The sequence below is a fragment of the Phasianus colchicus genome, chromosome 11 (genome assembly GCF_987193195.1).
Source record: "Phasianus colchicus chromosome 11, bPhaCol1.hap1.1, whole genome shotgun sequence".
In the NCBI taxonomy this organism is placed as follows: Eukaryota; Metazoa; Chordata; class Aves; order Galliformes; family Phasianidae; genus Phasianus; species Phasianus colchicus.
The window spans coordinates 15282034-15299210 of NC_143446.1; the positions used below are offsets into that span (position 1 = coordinate 15282034).

Below are 17177 nucleotides of genomic sequence, written 5' to 3' on the forward strand. Positions count from 1 at the left end.
AGAGCCGGGCTGAACCAGTCTGTAAACCATTGACACTGATGCAGCAGCAGATCTTCAGATAAATAAAAGAGACCATCACTGAGAGTACTTGAAAGCTTTGCAATGAACAATGTGAAAAAATTCTTGCTATGACCCCAAGCACCTTTACATCAAGAGACCTCCTGGACACGTGGTGAATGAGGTCTCGTTTTAAGTGCTGCCATCAATGGATTATATAGAAATAGCTCTAAAATTATGATTCATTTACTTTTTTTCCCCTCTGACTATCATTCTGAAGTACCTAATTTAATGACAGACATAGACTTGGAAACTGAAGAACTTTCAGCTTTTGTGTTTACTTGGCTATTTAGCCAGAAACTCAGCTGGAAGCAGTAGATTTCAGATCATTTTTACTTCTATCTGAACAGCAGGGTTCTTTCAGAAAGCCAGGCACTCTGCTGGGTGTCACTCTAATAATTGCTCAGTCCAGTCTTCTCTGCATTGTAGCTGATATAAGTAACTGTGGCTCCTGCTTCTCGAAAGAATCAGAACCAAAGTTGTTAAGAAGTAACTCCTAGGATAGCAAACTGCTTCAGATTGGCACGAAAGCCCATCCTAGGGTTCATGTGTTGGAAGAAAGGTGCTCAACCAGCCATAAAAGAGACAAGAGTGCTACTACAGTCAAAGAAGTCCACTGGTCCTGCTATGAAACCAGGAGGTGATTCCAGTTCTACACACAGTGTGTATAATGCTTTCTAGCATTTACCCCTTTTCTTTCTCCTAGAATTGTATTTTCCATAATTTCAAGCATGGCTTCCAGCTGGGTAAGGACTACATGAAGACTTTGTGTCAGAATGCTCTTGGAGGCTTTCAAAGCCACTGTGGATTTGAGTGTTCTTTGTGGAGAGGGGATGTCTCATAAACACACATGCAAAACACAGACACTTTTCTGATGGGATAGGAGCAAAGACCAGCATCCTCCCTGCGGGGAATGTTAACACAACTCCCAGGAAGGCACTCCAGCAAAGCCATGCGGCAGATATGACCCCAGGATAGAGGCTTCATTTGTTTCCCTGCACACTGCTCAGATCTGTTATTTGCAGAACAGTTCCATGGAAAACCCGAGGATGCCGTCAGCAGTTGCAAGCCCAACGCTACAAAAGGACAAGAAGGGCACAGCACTACGGGCTGCATCGTCGCTTCCCACTGTGCGCATGCGCAGCATTCAGGCGCATGCGCAATGGCGACACACGCCCACCTGACCACGGCCCGGGGGCAACAACATGGCCGCGCCCATATGTGCTATGAGGTCGGCTGGGGAGAGGGTTTAGTTTCGTCCTGTCCCTGGTGGAAATAGACTCTCCGTGCCACGCTGCGTTGCCACGTCCTGCTGCCATCCGTGCATGGAGCCGCGGGAGTCCTGGGCGGCCTTGGCGGTGAGTGTCTGGGTCGGGGCCTGTCTGTTGTCATGGTGATGCCTCTGCAGTGTCTCTAGGCCGCTGCAGGCCGCGCGTAGGGCCTGGTTTCATCTTATGTTGCTGGAGTTTGCTTTAATGGCGATACTCATCTCCTCATAAGGGTGGATTTTTTGTTTGTTTGTTTGTTTGCTTGTTCTGTTTTTGTTTTCTATGCTGTTCTACTCTTCTCAGTGCTAGTGTTGCTACGAGGCAGGGGAGAAGGTGTAACTTGCTTGTTTTATTTACTGAAGTCACTGCTATTTTGCTGTAGGTGTTGGCATCCTGCCACGGGTGCTCTGTGATCTGGATTTAAGTGCCATTGGCCATACAGAAGTTGGGAAACTGAAGAAGCAGTTAGTCGCTTTTGGTTCATGTTCTAGCAGGTGGCTTGGTGAAATCAGATTAAATCTGATCAATGCTGTTTTGAGCAGATGAGGATTTTGATGAAAAAGAGTGAAGAAAAACCAATGCATGCAAAATAGCTAAGTAGATTAGAAGAGTAATTAACTTATTGATTAGAACTCCATTGGTAGATACTTCTCAGAGTCCTCTGTTGGCACTGAAATAAAATAGAGTTCAAAATGATTTGTTTTCAGGTAGAATTAAAAATCTGTGCTTGTTCCTTGTGTGATGCACTACTTCAGCAAACTATGTTTGCTGTTCTGAATCACGATGAATAAATAACACTTACTGTAAGTGTGATTTATTACTTTTTAAAAACTATTTTAATTGAGTTCTTCAGTTTATTCAAGTCCCTTCCTCCTGTTTTTGGAAAGTAATTCTTTACCAATCAGTCACAGTCTGTGGAATCTCTTTTATAAATAAAGTCAACTAGAGAGCTGGGCTCTAAGGAAGATTGAGCTTTACTTGAAATTGCTTTTACAGTTTGGTATTAAGAATTGCTTTGAGAAATAACATGTGTGAAAACATATTCTTTTTTCTTTTTCTGTATGCTTTTGTCAACAGAAGAAAATAAAGTCGTTTTTTACTTTATGCTTTGTTCAGCAAAGGAAATTGGTGAGCAGGAATGCTATAAATGATGAAATTTGCTAGGAAATGTGGATGTGCGTTCCAGAGATGGTTACAGGGGAAGCAGAATTGCTTCTGCCTTCTGTGATCTTATCACATGGCTTCCTAGAGGCATTGGTCATTTTGTTCTGTGGCAATTTGATAACTGGCACTTACTGTCTTGATTTTGTGTGTGGTAAATAAGTGTTGCACTGGTTGCTTGTGCTTTTCAGCATAATGAGATTATTTCAAAATTACCTCAAAGTGGTTAAATGCTGTAACCTTTCTTTCTCTTGTTATAGCTAGTAATCTTACCGGCTCTGGGTAAGACTTTCAGTTTATAATTTGATCTCGGAAAGTATATACTCAATAGTACCTTGGCTTTGGTGTTCCTCAGTTGCTTAGATAAGCACTGTACTTTAACTCCTGTGAACATTAATGTACTTTACTCTCTGATTTTTATGATGAAGGCTGGTGGAATTGCTGGTGTCTTTGTCGACTTGATCCTTTTTCCTCTGGATACTGTAAAAACCAGACTGCAAAGTCCCCAAGGATTTAGGAAAGCTGGTGGCTTTCGTGGCATCTATGCTGGCGTTCCCTCCACTGCTGTAGGATCCTTTCCAAATGGTAAATTTTGTTTGGATTATGCTTTGTCTTCCTCAAAGTGGGTACTTGCATAGAATAGGACATTCATGTCTGTGGCTTTCTCTCCTGCAGATGACTATTGGGATTCTGTGAGGCAACATCCAGCTGTGAAGAGCAGGCTTTAGAGTTGTATGACACTGAGAAACTCTCTGAGCGTGCCTAGGGGGAAGGCTGCTGCACGCTCACTCTGAAAAGCTCTGTTGTGCTTCTGGCCTTAGTGCTGTATTTCAGCATGGAACTTGCCCAAACAGGAATGCTTGCAAAGATGCAATTCATATTTGACTTTCATTGTGGTTTAATTAATCCACTTTGGCTTCACACTGTAGTTAAGTTTTCTGGAAGCTTTGACATGAATAGTTCCCTGTCAGTGACTCTTGACAGGGAGTGAGTGGGATCTAGAGTCTGTAGCTGGATTTGAAGAAGCTTGCTTATGTCACAGGCAGTATACATCTCTCATGTGGGTTCAATTTGGTCCTTTTCTCATGTGTGTTTTCTATTGTGGTAAGTATCTGCATCAATCCTACTATTGTAAACCTCAGTGTAGTGAGAGTATTACATACGTGACTGATTAGTATACCCCAGTGCTTTAGACATATCTTAAATGAGCTCTGAATTTTGCATGTGGGAAAGCAGTATTTGTCTTATGTGCTGCTTCCTACTTAATCAGGGCATTTTGAGGTGCCAGGACATGAGCTGTGCTTGCCCTGCATGCTTTTGTCATGACAGCATGGGAAATGTATCAGAATTCATCTGAATAAATTGTGAAGTGCTTGAGCACTGGAGGCCTTTAAACTAAATGTCCCAGGAATGCTATGCATATCTTTTTTTCTCCCTGAGAAACAGCTCAATATCACTTAAAATCAGAAGGTACCAGGAATACTTTTGTAACTGAAACTTTAAAAAAGTAAATGTTTGTCCCTGCAGAGAAAAAGCATCTAAAATTCATAATGCCTTTGTCCATTTTGTCTTTGTAGTGAAGGAAGAAAAACCACTAAGTTATGCTGTTAGTAGTAAATGTTAGGAGAACTTTGCTGACAAATCCCTTTACACCTTCAGATGTTTGATGTCCTTCATAAGATGATATAAAAAATTCAGTTCTTTATCTTGTCTGCTCTGTTATCTTCTTTTGAGGTGATAAGCATCTTTTGATTAGCAGAAGGCAATTCACGTAGTCCTTCTTTACAATTAAAATCTGTTCCCCCGCAAGACATGTCAGTTTTTTCAGGATTTACATCTTCAAAATCTGAACTGTGGTTTTATCTTTCCAGCATATGACTGAAAACCAAAATTGTCTTTAGGAGGAGTAACCCTTAGGGTACAAGTATCTGCAGTTGACTGCTGCTGTGAATAAACACTGTTTGTTTCTGTGCTCAGTTTAGTTTTTTACGTTTCTTGTCCACTGGACAGGAATTCTGTGAGTCCTTTAGAAGCTTTGAAGAATTTATTTCTGGAGCTAAGATAGAAAATATTAATCTGATCATAGCTAGGAAATAATTACTGAAAACTGCCACTGAAACTGTTTTGTGAGATAGCAGATGCTTGTATCAAGTACTTTGGTTTTTTTGTTTTTTAAAGGTCACCCATCCAATTCAACCAGGACTGAACAGTCTCCTTCCTGCCCTTCCCATCTATGTGGGAAAATATGGAAGATACGACCTATCAAAACCTGCTGGACAGTCATGACTAATTAAAGCACTTTTCCTTATCTTAATTCTAAGTACTGCCTGAAGCTCTGGTACTACTTATATCAGTAGGTGCCTTTGACATCAAAGGAGGTTTGCCAGTCATAACTGGGGGCATAAACTTCTGAAGGAATTTCCCTACAGATTGCTTTTATGTATTGATACTGTTTTGGGCCAGTAAATACCCTGTTTTCAGAAGTGTTTTTGGAATAATAGGTGACAAAATTAACCTCTAAATGTTTTTGTGCTAGTTCTGTAATGAAGGAATGCAGGAACACTTAAATGACTTCAAGTATGTTTACATTTCAGCTGCTGCATTTTTTATCACCTATGAGAATGTGAAATCTGTGCTGCACCGTGACTCTACATCATACTTGACTCCAGTAACACACATGGTGGCTGCCTCTTTTGGGGAAGTGGTAAGAAAGAAGTTCTTGTACTGGGCCTGTGTGGGAGGAGTGAAAACCTAGCTATTAAAAACTGAGGTTTGGTGCCGTGTCTTTTTGGAGTGTTGTCAGTTCTTGAAAAAATATTTATTTTTAATGAAATATTGACATTTGAAAGAATTCTGATAACGTGCATATATGAGTTAGTAGACTTACTGGTGAATTTTGCTAAGCCAGTAGATGGAGAAAGTTTGCATTGATCCAAAATATGAATGTACTTTCGCACTGTATTGATTATGCATCAGCATTAACTTTCTAGAAGGCTTTTTTTAATTTTAAAGCCATCCAACATCAGTTGATTTTTATTTTTACAACCATGAGGTGCTACATAAATTCACTTACCAAATCATATTTAATGTTTTCCTGACAAAGCCTAAGAGGAAAGTGCCATGTCAGGATGACTGGACAGTCCATAGAGCTGAAAGTTCAGCTCTGCAAGAGCTGGTATGTGATGTTCAGTAACAGAAGGAAACTTCCTTTGCAGTTTGCAGCTAGTGTTGAAAGAGAATACTTCTTCATGTGATTGAAAAATTTCAAAGCTTCCATTCCTGCCCAATCCAGATGCAGACTTGACTATTGCTTTACACTGTTCTGTAATGCAGCCTAGAGGCTGCCTTTCCTTTGTGGCAAAATTCACAGACCAGCTTGATTATTGGATTTTAAAATCTATTTCTGAAGTTTGTTTGCTTTTTCTGAGCTGTTTCTGCTCCTTCTTGTGAACAATAAGAACAGAGTTGCTTTGGGTTAGCTGAATCAAATGTTTTCCACCATCAGCAAAATCTTTCTTTCTCTAGATATCTTTCTTGTTTTTAACTGCAGATTTGGAACAGTGCCTTGGCAGTGTTGGGGCTGGGTGTTCAGCTCTAAACAGTCTACTTCTGTCCCTGCCAGCACTGTCCAACTCCCTATTCCTGCTTTTGTCACTCTGGGTGTTTCCTGGCATTATAGTGATGAAATGGGGTGTGAGTTGCTGTATTCCCACAGGTTTAAGGAAGGACAGCGAGCTCTACAGAATTAATAGTAGCCTGGCAAAGCTGTTTCCCACGAGAAGTGGTTCAACTCTTCTTACTCTCCATGGTTTCAATTTTGATTCCTAAGTAATTCTTATTTTTCTGTGAAAATGATACTGATCAGGCTGGATGGGTCTTAGACAGTGAGCTTAATTTAACGTACTAGGCTCATTAAGATAGGTGAATGCAGCATACTGCTTTGGTAGTGATTATGTGCAGGAGTAGGTAGAAGATCATAGATTGAGGGGTCGGTGGGATACATTTGTGTTGCCTCCTCAGGCAGATTCTTTTTATCTTGATGAGAGTCTGCTCTGTTAGCTTATAACTTCTATCTTCAGGCAGTGCACAGGCTTTATTTCCATGGAAATCCGATAAAGGCTGCTAGGAATCAGCAAGAAGTTCTTCACACCATGATAGTGCCTAGGTCTGAAGTTCCTTGTTTGCTTGAAACAGCATGGAACAGCAGTTTTAAGAGGTGTCTTAAGCTTCTGGAGTGCTGTTTCAGAATCGAATAAAATGATTGGATTCATGAAAATGTGCCAGTGTTCTGTGATAAAATTGTCATCTTTTGCAAGTGGATTATTTATAAGTACCTTTCCTCTGTGTGAGTGTTCTGTAAGAGAACCAAAACTGGATAATTTAATTATCAACCAAAGAATAGTTGCATACAGATAACTTCTTTGTGTGATTACAGAACCTGTTGCTTGAACGTTCCAAGGTGGTCTGTGTTCTCCTTACAAATCAGGCACGTACTGCTTTCATTTTCAGGTTGAAAAACTGAGATGCAGCACAGCTAAATGAGTTGCTCGGGGCTGCCTTTACCTGAACTTCATCTGTTTGTCTCTTGCTACCCTAAGGCCAGAGAAATGTATAATGATAGCCTTTAAAATGGTAGTCTGATTTTATAGTCTGGAAATCATGATGTTGTAATAGCAACTTCTTAGCTAATAAGGTTTTGCTTTTTGCTTGCTTTTCTTCACTTGATGTGATGGGAGAACTGAGCTGTAAAATAATTGCGGTAGGGATTTAGAGATTTGCTACAACAAACATGAGAAGATCCTGTATAGTGCTATTTTTATTACATTTGCTCTTATAAAAAGTCTTAACTGATAAATCAAGATAAATATATATATATATATATATATGTATAAACTATTCCAGTTACATCAGTGTGGAAGTTATAGTTTTATTGATCAGTCATTAAGCTTTAACCAAGGCATAACCACTGGGACTATCAGTTTGTCAGCTTTTCTTTGTTGTTGTCGATTGCATACCTTCCCTCCTTTGTATGCTTTAATAATTACTTTCATATTTCAAAGCAATTTATATCAAATAATAAGCCAAAGACTCAATCATGTTAGGATTCCCAAGATGTCTGTTTCTATTTCCGAACTTTTTTTTTTTACAAAACAAAAATTAGGATTGAGAAATGGAGATTGCATTTCTAGGCTTGCTGGTCATTCACTGGCAAGCATAAATGAGTCAGCTACCTTCTTGTGCATTACTAAAATGTCAGCATACCTCTAAGCTTAGTGAATATTAATGCTGACTAATTTGTATCTTGTATGTGCACAGCTAAAAATAATAACATGGGAAATGGAGGATATAGAAAGTGCTGCATCAAAGCATGGTAATAATGAGATAAATTAGTTAATTGGGAGTTGTTATTTAAAATCATAGCTGCTCTTCACTATTGCTCACAGTCAGTAATATGGCAATGATAATAATAAGGTTTCATCTTCATGAATGAGATAAAGAAAAGTGCACACAACATCTGACCCTGTTAAACAGTTATTTTTCCCTTTAACTGAGTCTCACTATATAGAGAAATTGGATATCTCATAATACTTGAAAAATTATTTAAAAAGACACTAAGCTAAAACTCTAGAGGAGGTATGTACAGTATATCTTCAAGGAAGAGTGAAGGTTGAGGAATACAGGAGTTACCAAAGAGGGAGGGTGGGGGAGGAACCCTTAGTATACTGCTTGTCTAACTGAAATTTGGGGAATAGGAAACACTTACTGCATCCAGGGCTTTGGAATTTTATTTATTTAGGTTCTTTTTATTTGACTTTATCCTCCATGTTTAGTCTGCCTGTATCTTTACAGTGAGCTGCCAAATGTGCTTGGAAAACATGATATCATAGTGGGTGGAAAGGAAAACCAGATGTTATAAAATTTTACTTTTCATATACTGAAGCAGTGTGAATTCCTCTGAAGGAGCAGTGTTTTTAACCTCCCAGTGTTCTGTTTTATAGTAACAGGGTGCTTTTTGCAGATCCTGAGTTAATTAAATTTGTAAAGATTTTTATTTTTAATTTTGGTGTAGTGTGGCAGTGTATACTATTAATTACAAGAAACCTTGTGACTTCTCTTTACCAATCAGCCTGCCCCCACCAGCATCCCACAAATGTGGTTTTATGGGACAGGTTGTCCCAGTTTGGCTGATGAGGTTTCCTTCATGAGTGCCAAAGTGCCTGGATTCAGCACAGTTAATTTTACATCCTGCTGGCTTTTCCATGGAGGTGAGAATAAAGTCGTTTGGATCATGTTCTGGAGAAACAAGCTGACAGCAGCCTTTTCCATCTAATATTTAGATATTGTTATGGTTACGATCTGAGCTTTGCAGAATACTCAGTGAAAGTTTGGAGCTTATAAATATCAGGTCTAATCTTACTGTTTTTCTGACTTGCCCAAGGTTGTGAAATCCCAGGTTGCTTACACTAAGGTGGTGTGTCTTCACAACATGTGATAGCATGAGACAGAGAGTAGCTCAGACCCTGAAAGCTTCCTAGTCATATTAGTGAGTCTGTGCTTGCATTAATTTGCTTGTTAATTTTTAAGCTGATGTAGTCCCAATGCTGTAGGTTCATCAGCTGTCTTGTTTCCATTCTGCTTCAATGTCTGTGCACTGTGCTCCCATAGGTCATATAAATACTGGACAAGCTTTCAGGTGCAGAAAGGCATTTCTGGTCTGACTGCAAGAGTGCTGTACTTCAAGCTATCTACCAGGCTTTGCTGGAGCATGAAGCTCATAGGAAAAGATGGAGCCCTTGTGTTCAGAGACAGCTCTGAGTGTTTAGGTAGGAACTGCTGCCTCCAAAAATGATAAGCTTGGCTGGCTTCAACATAAAGAATTACGGCTTAGCCTCGCACTTAACTGTTTTTCCAGAATTGAGAAGTGAAGGATGTTAAATACATTTAAATTGAAACATCCAGAAGTTTGTCTTTTCGCTCGGGAGAGGGCATGAGAATGGCTGACTTGTCATACTTCAAATAAAATAAACAAAGTAGCAGCAGAAGCAAACTCAAGAGAAAAGTAACTAAAACTTAGAAATGTATTTATGTATTCATTTCACTGCCTCATCTCTGCTTAAATAAGTAGCTGGGAGGTGTGCCATTGTCACTTTGTGTGGCTCCACAGGTCAAGGTGAGGACATGTATTTCAAGGTGAAATTCCAATCTCCTTTGTGTTACTCCAGTTTGCTGCCACTTGCAGTACTTCTATGATAAAAGCAAAGTGTGTGGTTCATTTATGATTAGCATCTGACCCTCAGTATTAATATCTTGGATTTGTATTATCTGCTTTTGAGATGTGTCAAATAGAAAGGCTTCTTCATGCAGGAATTAGCTCTCTGGGGAATTCAGCTAGCTTCCTCTACTCGTCCTAACTTGTTTCTTAGAAGGAGCAAACCCAAATGTAAGCAAGTACAGTTTGTAGATCACGATTCTGTAGAATGATATTTTGAAAAGAAGGGAAGTGAGTGTTTTCTATTTTAGTCTTTTTGTTTCTGAAAAAAAAGATGCATTTTAGACGTGATAAATGGCATAATGCCATCTCTGTGTCCACTTATTAGTCCCTTCTTCTTCCCTTTGACCTGGCATTAAGTTTTTGAAACTGTTAATTAGTTCTAAAAGTGTACTGATATGGATTCTATTAGACTGGCTGTGTAGGTCAGAGGGGAGAGTTGCTATTAATGCCCATTCTGAGGAGAACACAGAAGCAGGAGCCAGACAAATCCATAGAGAGTAATGTCAGAAAAGCCTCTCCAGCAGGTTAATTAGCTGGGTGTCTGCAGCATTGTAAGTTGTAAAAACCAACTTGTGGGAGTGAAATCTGACAGAGATGGCACAGCCATTCACATCGGACATGGAGCTGAGATTTTAGCTGTTTGAAACTCCAGAAGAGAACATGTTGGAAGATGTCTGTTTCAGTTCAACAAGCAAGTTGGACGCTAGGGAGAGTCAAGAATCATCTGCTGGAGCAAAGAGGTGATTTAGCACTTAATGTGTCTAGACTTTGGGTTAATGGCTTTGAATTTTTAACTATCATTTTTCTAGGAACTGAATTAAGAAATGAGCTAAAGCTGCTTTTTCTGCTTTGCGTTCTGTCTCCTCGCTGGCAGACTGAAGTATTCGAGGTACCCGAAGTTTGAAAGTAATCAGTGTTTGACAGCAGTTCCACACTATGTGTGTGTTTTGTTTTGCTGTTTTTAATGATCAGGGTCTGTAATTTGGGGTCTGACTGAGTCTTCGTGCTGTACACATCTGGCTGCATGCAGACAGCGAGCAGCGGAACGTGCCGACCCTGGCAAGATGAGCAGTGGTGGGGAGTGCACGATATATGTGGTCTTTTGAATTAATTGTGATGGATTTTGAGATATTCATAAATTAATCTAGGTGAGGTTGGGTCTGCTATACAGATGCAGTAGGATTTTTGCCAGGCCTTTATGCAGAAGCACAGCTGAGCAATGGTTGGAAGATGGTTGTGAGACTGATGCCATTAAGAGCAAGGGGAGAAGAAGCAGAGTGGATGGGAACTCAAATTAAAGCTGCATCTGGAAATTGTTTGTAAATAAAGACAAATGGAGGCATGAATTCACAAATGCTGCCAACAAATTCATCATACAATTAAAGTCTGAAACAGCAAAATAAGAACCGTCAAACATCTAACCTGGTACCCAGCTGATCTTTTTTTATATGCTGTGTTTAATTGCACGCATTACCTCTTCTTCATCCACTGCCCTTTCGAGATCACTGTCTTATCAATTCGGTTCCAGGCCAAAAGGACATGCTTCTTTTACTTGCAAGGTAGAAGCTTGGTGGTGGTTGTCATCTTTTTTCTTAGCTCTGCCATCCCAGAACAGATACTCAGCTGATTTAAAAATATTTTTATCTCAAGAAACTCATTTATAGAGGGAAAATTAATTTGGCGTGAAGAATGTAAGTGAGAAATAATTTAACAATATTTCCTGATTTGCAACATATTCTGACGGAGTCAGCTTTGAAAATGACAGAGATAGCTTTCAAGTAAGGTATGTTTATTCCAATGTAAGGTTATGTACAGGGTTTCTCAGCTATTTCTGAACATCTCCATATGTGAGCAAACCCGTAATTCTTAAGAGGAAAAGGCTGTAGGAAAGACTAAGGGATCAATTAAAGGAAAATACTCGATAAAATACAACGTAGTTGAAATTTCCGTGTTCTGGGCCAATGTAACCCCAAGAGACTGAGCACATTGTAAAATACTAGTCATCTTTCAACAGGAGACTTAATGTGTTTTCAGAAAATATTGCCTGTGTTTTCTTGCCTGAAATGTCATTAACGTTTGTCCTCCTGTAACACAGTCTGACCCCTCTTGGCTCTTTGGAAACAGTTTTATGCTGGATGAGACGCACTACACAAGTCTGGAAGGGAACTTTTGCTGAAAGAACTGTTTGGCTGGTGGATGTCATTAGTTCCTTAAGTCTTTTAAAATAGATTTAGCAGGCTCACAGTGGTGAAATTGTTACAGGGATAGATTGGATCAGACAGACCATTCTGTACATTGAATTAAGGCCCTTCCTCAGCCTTAAGGCTTTTTGTGTTTAGAAGTGGTAGTAACTGATTCAAGCATCAGCTTGGCTAGGGGAAATGAAGACTGGAACTTCAAAGCTATTCAGCTGTCAGATTTTTGCTGCTCAGGGATTTAATTCAACTGTGACTGTACTGAGAAACTTCAAAAATCTGTGGGACGCTTGGTCTGTGCTGGAGTACAAGAGAGATATACATAGCAGTGGGACATCTTACTAAGTTTGAGGTTCAGTTTTACAAAGGAAACAAAACTCTTCAGTGATTAATCTTGGAAAGACCAGTTTAGTTTTGCAGGCTTGTGTTCTACATGATATCTGTAGGAAGTAATCTACAAAGAAATGTTTAGTGTAAACTTTGTCAGCCTTACAGGCTTTCCCTGTTCTTTGCCCATTAACTAATACAATTGGGATAGCAGAACTACTACTTGCTGTGAGGAGTTTCACAAATTCCCATTGTCTGAGGACAGAAGATACTGGTCAGTTTTCCAAGGTGTAGCTGACATGGCTGATGGAGAGGTAGGCAGGGAGCCCACAGCATGAGATTTAGGGCATCTAGATGGACAAAGAGCTGTGAGGGAGGAAGGAGTGATGTCAAGTAGCCAGCTGAGGACTTCGGGCCACTGGGCTCAGTCAGTACAGCCTGTGTGAAAAAGAAAGGTGTGGTGGTGTGGATGATGCTCTAGAGCAGGAAGAAGGGAGTTCTGGAAAGCATTAATAAGGAGGTAGTTTAGGTTTGGCAGTGATGAAGGGTGAAATAAGTCTTCAAAACAGTTGTGCAAATTCCAGGTAGTCATCTAAGGTGGAAAATTGGAAGTTGCAAATGTTAGTGCAAAAGCTCCTATTTTCCATATGCCAGAGACTTTCAGACCCTGTGAATGGTATCATCTCTACAATAGTATGTTTTTAAGCCCTGGGAAGTGCTGAGATCTGAGGGATCTTGCTGGGTGAGATTGCTCTTTGAAGAAATGTTTCCTGCTAGCATATAGGGAAACTGCAGTTAAATTAATGAAGGCCCTATTGTATCAGTCAGAGAAAAAGAGGGGACAGAGAACTTGGCAGTTGTCTAAACTTTCCCATCCAGGGCCCATTAGTCATAACATATTCCCTCTGTGGGCTTTAAATTAGGAGTGGAGTCACCTGTTTGTGACCCCAGCAGCTTTGCACAGAACTGAATGTAACTCAGCTGGAAGGGCACGTCCATGCTGTGCGTGAGTGTGTGAGGGGAAAATAAGATTAGCATATTCTGAGGTATTATTTTGAAGATGAACACTTTTTATTTTTCTCTGAGGCTGGCACTTAAAGCTTGTCAAGAGACTCTGACTTGAACCCAGATGAAATTTTGTTTTTCTTTTTTTTTTAGTTCCAAAGAAAATCTGTGCAGTTCATGATTTTTCTTGTTTTAATTTTACCTATTATTTTAAACAATCATTCAATTGTCTGAGTAGTGGGAAAGCAAATATGTTATACTTAAAGGGAGCATCTGACACAGAAACTGACATGCTTGGATTAAGTTTTAGGATTAACCTATTTTTTAAGCAGTACTTTTCTCTAAAGTAAACCTGAACTGTGAGGTAGCTTTTGTCAGCAGAAGTATGGCCAAGGCTAATGCAAAGCAAATTTAAAATGAAACTAAACTGGAAGGAAAAAAAAAAATGAACACCTGAAAATCAATAAAACAAAAGAACAAACAAAAATATATTCTCTGCTTTTTCCTCTTGAATTGGATTTTAGAGTTGTTCAGTTTTCTTGGCTTTTCTGCATTATGTTGCTGCAGGTGATCTTTCTGGCCATTAAGAATAAGGTCAGAGATGGGGATTTTCTTTCCAGAGTGACCATAGCCTAACTGTATCTCCTTTGATAAGTCACAGCCTCTTTGTTGCTCTTTCTGTGCAGCAGCTTTTTCTCTGAATGGCTTAATGATCATCTTGCAGAGGTACTCTGAGGTTTAGCTTAATGTCTTTGCTCTCCAGCTACAAAGTTGTATAGCATCACACATTAGATTCTTATTAGATTAAGAATAAATTTATGCAAATGATGTTTAAGAATAACTCTTCCCAGGTATGCTCCTTTAATTTTGTCTGAAGCATTAAATTACATTTATATGGTGAACATCAATTAAAGCCTCCACCTGGATAAATCATTAAAGCTAACCTCCTGCTTAGGAAAACTAAGGTTCTTTATAAATTCAATGTTCTGTGTTAGGAAAGTTTTTCTGAAGTGCACCATGTGTTTCTGTACCCAGTTTTCAAAGCAAACTTAGACATGTAAGTCAGAGGCTTCACTCAGAGTCATTGAGAGAAGATTCATCAGGCACTAATGAATTCCAGAACAGTTCTCTGTCCTTAGACTGTTCTTCTTCCCCGTTGCAGCAGACTAGCTGGCTAATTACTGTGTGGGGAAAAGCTTGGTCTTGATCCTTGCCCACACCCTTGTTAGTGCAGAGAATGGATCAGCTTGTTAGCCAACAGCACATCAAATGCCAGCATCTTGATAGATTGCACTGTTGGTCTTTGCACTTCAGTCTTTAGAGTATGGATAATCTCCCTCTTATTAAAAATGCTCAGACTTTAATGGGAGTCTCAAATTGTGTGAGCCAGATCATCTGCTGTGCTTGATCTGTGCCAGGCTGCATAAGGAAATGCTTTTTCAAGATGCTTCCCTTAGAGGTACAAGGCTGCAAATCGTGTTGTACCAGCTGTGTCCCCAGTTCTGAGTAACACCTGCAATGCATGTACCCAAATTGCCTGCATAAGTCCTTAATAGCAGTGGTAACACCTGCTCTGACTTCTCTCAAAGGTTTCTGGATAGATCTCCTGTGCAGATCGTGCATACAAGGTTAGTGATCAAACTGGTATATTTGCCTAATAACAAGTGCATAAATGTGATGCACAAAATACAGTCATGTAGAAAATGGTTATTAGCCTGGAGCATGAAGGATGGAGACAAAAGGTTGATAATCTAAATGAGATTTCTCATATATTGAAACAAAACATTTAAATTATTATGTATGAAGAGGCTTTGTGTTGATTTCAATGCATTTCTGAGACTTTAAATGCACTGAATGTTCATCAGAGTCAGTTGAGACATTAAAAAGCAACCGGGAAATTCTGGTTCCAACATAAATCTGACCAGGAGATGGCAGCCTTGATGCATGCAGGAAATATCCAGTAACTAAAACGTTTCTTCCAGAACCAACAGAGGAGAAGAAATTACCTTCATTTAATGGGAAGATAGAATGTCTTAGCAATATCTAGATAAATGCTAACAAAATAATCCTGTTTTAGCTTTTGTCTGTTAACTGGCTAATGCAAGGTAGTGAATTACAAATGTGCTTAGATTTCAGTCTGAATACTTGAGTCACCAGTTCAATCTGGTAATGATTTCAGACAATGATTTTGGACTTTCATACTTTTGTGTTTTTTGTTGTTGTTTTTCAGAATTATTAGTAGTATTAAAAGGCTAGACATAATAGATGCTAATGTTGTCACTTCTGTATATTTGCTGTGTAAACTAGTAACTGGAATTTACAGCTAGAGGCAAAGCTGTTTTCTTCAAGCTTGAATCTAAAAATTCTTCAGCTTTTTTCTTTATTCTTTTCCTGCCCATGCAGTATGCTGATGTGCATTAGCTTGGGAGATAGACTGAAAACTGGAGAATTGTATTTAAGACCTGGTAAACAGGGAAGGAGTTCATAGGGAAGTACTCATTTTTCCTCTCAGCTTGGTCTGTGGGATCTTGATTTTGTTTCTGCTCCTTTCAGCAGATTGGATGAGAGTCTGGCTCCAAAGTTTGCTTGGAGGAATGAGCTTGGTCCTATTCATAGGATGCTGTTGTCAGAGGCCTTAATGTAGGCTGAAGTACCTAGGGGCCCAGTTTTCTACCCCCACTGTTCCTATCTACACAGATGTCTGATAGAAAGTTAATTAATCAACTCATCCCTAAGAGCAGTAGGAATTTACCAGGAATGCCCAGAGTGTGTCAGGTTGTATTGTTCCAATGGTGTGAAGGCACAGGCTATGTCTGTGTGAACAGTTGGGAGTTTAAAAAGAAAATTCTCCCTGGAATCTGAGTGATTAAGGGGTGAATGGGCTCCAACTGTGAGAGGTCGTGTTGCTATTTGTTTTCCATGTTTCTGTTTCTGCTGTCCAGCATGCGTCTGTTTCTAGCCCTGCTCCTGGTGGCCTCTGTCTTCCTATGGGCCCTTCCAGGAGTGTTTCTGTGCAGCACTGGGCAGTACTGTGACAGTAGCCAGCAGCCCTGGCTGGCACCAGCCCCTGCTGTTGGGAACTGACCTGAGGTGTGGGCAGCATATGGATGGGGGAGAGCTGCCCTTGGGTACTGGAATTATGAGCACCTGCATGATCTACTGTGGATTACAGCAGAGTGAAACTTAGCTCCCTTACTCATCTTATGCTTTTATACTTATGGTAATGTGCAGAGCAACTTATTTAGCTAGCAGCTGATGCAGGTGAAAGCACACATGTGGAGATATACCGTGGAGCAGCCATGCAGTATATCTTTCATCCTGGCTTATGCAGTGGCAATTTGCTTATAGTGTTCAGATGTCTGAATACTTAAATAGGTGTTCTCTTAGTGTAGTGTTATCATAGGGGAGCTTCAGCTAAGAAAGCAAACTGGCATTGTGCATTGTTTGTGTTCTTTAAACTTCTTCAGCACTTCCTGGAAGGCACCGAAGTGATTCAGATCTGAGTGTAATAGAGTTTTTTTGCATCCGTCTGTCCTGATTTGTTACTTTCTTTTACCTTGCGGCCTGAACACATGAAATTAGTCTTGCATACTTCCCTTCTGAAGACCAGTGTTGACTGACATCAAAAGACTGCTTGAATTGTTATTGATAGTAGGGTACGCTTGTAGAAACAAATAAGGTGGCACGTCGTAAGTTCAGGTGCATGCTGAAAATGTCACCTTTCAGCCTAATGTTAGCAGTTGCAGCTTGTGGCTTTTCTAGTAAAGAAGTGCCCTAAGGAGCCAACCTGACAGCCTGGATGACATGAGCCTTTATTTCCTTTCATAACAGCACAACGTAATCGCTGTTTTTGTTCTTGTGCAGCCAGATTCCCTTCTAAGCTCGAATTCA

General features: G+C 39.9%; 1 protein-coding gene across 9 annotated transcripts in view; it reads left to right on the forward strand.

The window, feature by feature from the left end:
* Positions 1–432: 432 nt before the first annotated feature.
* Positions 433–17177, forward strand: part of SLC25A26 (solute carrier family 25 member 26) — an 82892-nt gene continuing 66147 nt past the window's right edge. Inside the window, exons 1-3 of one of the 9 annotated variants that reach the window (XM_090148401.1) lie at positions 438–1415; positions 2915–3071; positions 5081–5190. In XM_090148401.1, coding sequence (XP_090004527.1) covers positions 1383–1415; positions 2915–3071; positions 5081–5190 — 300 coding nt within the window. In that variant the 5' untranslated portion in view covers positions 438–1382. Of the gene's footprint in view, positions 1416–1448; positions 1559–2914; positions 3072–5080; positions 5191–17177 lie in introns of those variants that run through there. The other 8 variants (XM_090148403.1, XM_031606102.2, XM_090148400.1 and 5 more) reach the window with 8 other exon arrangements.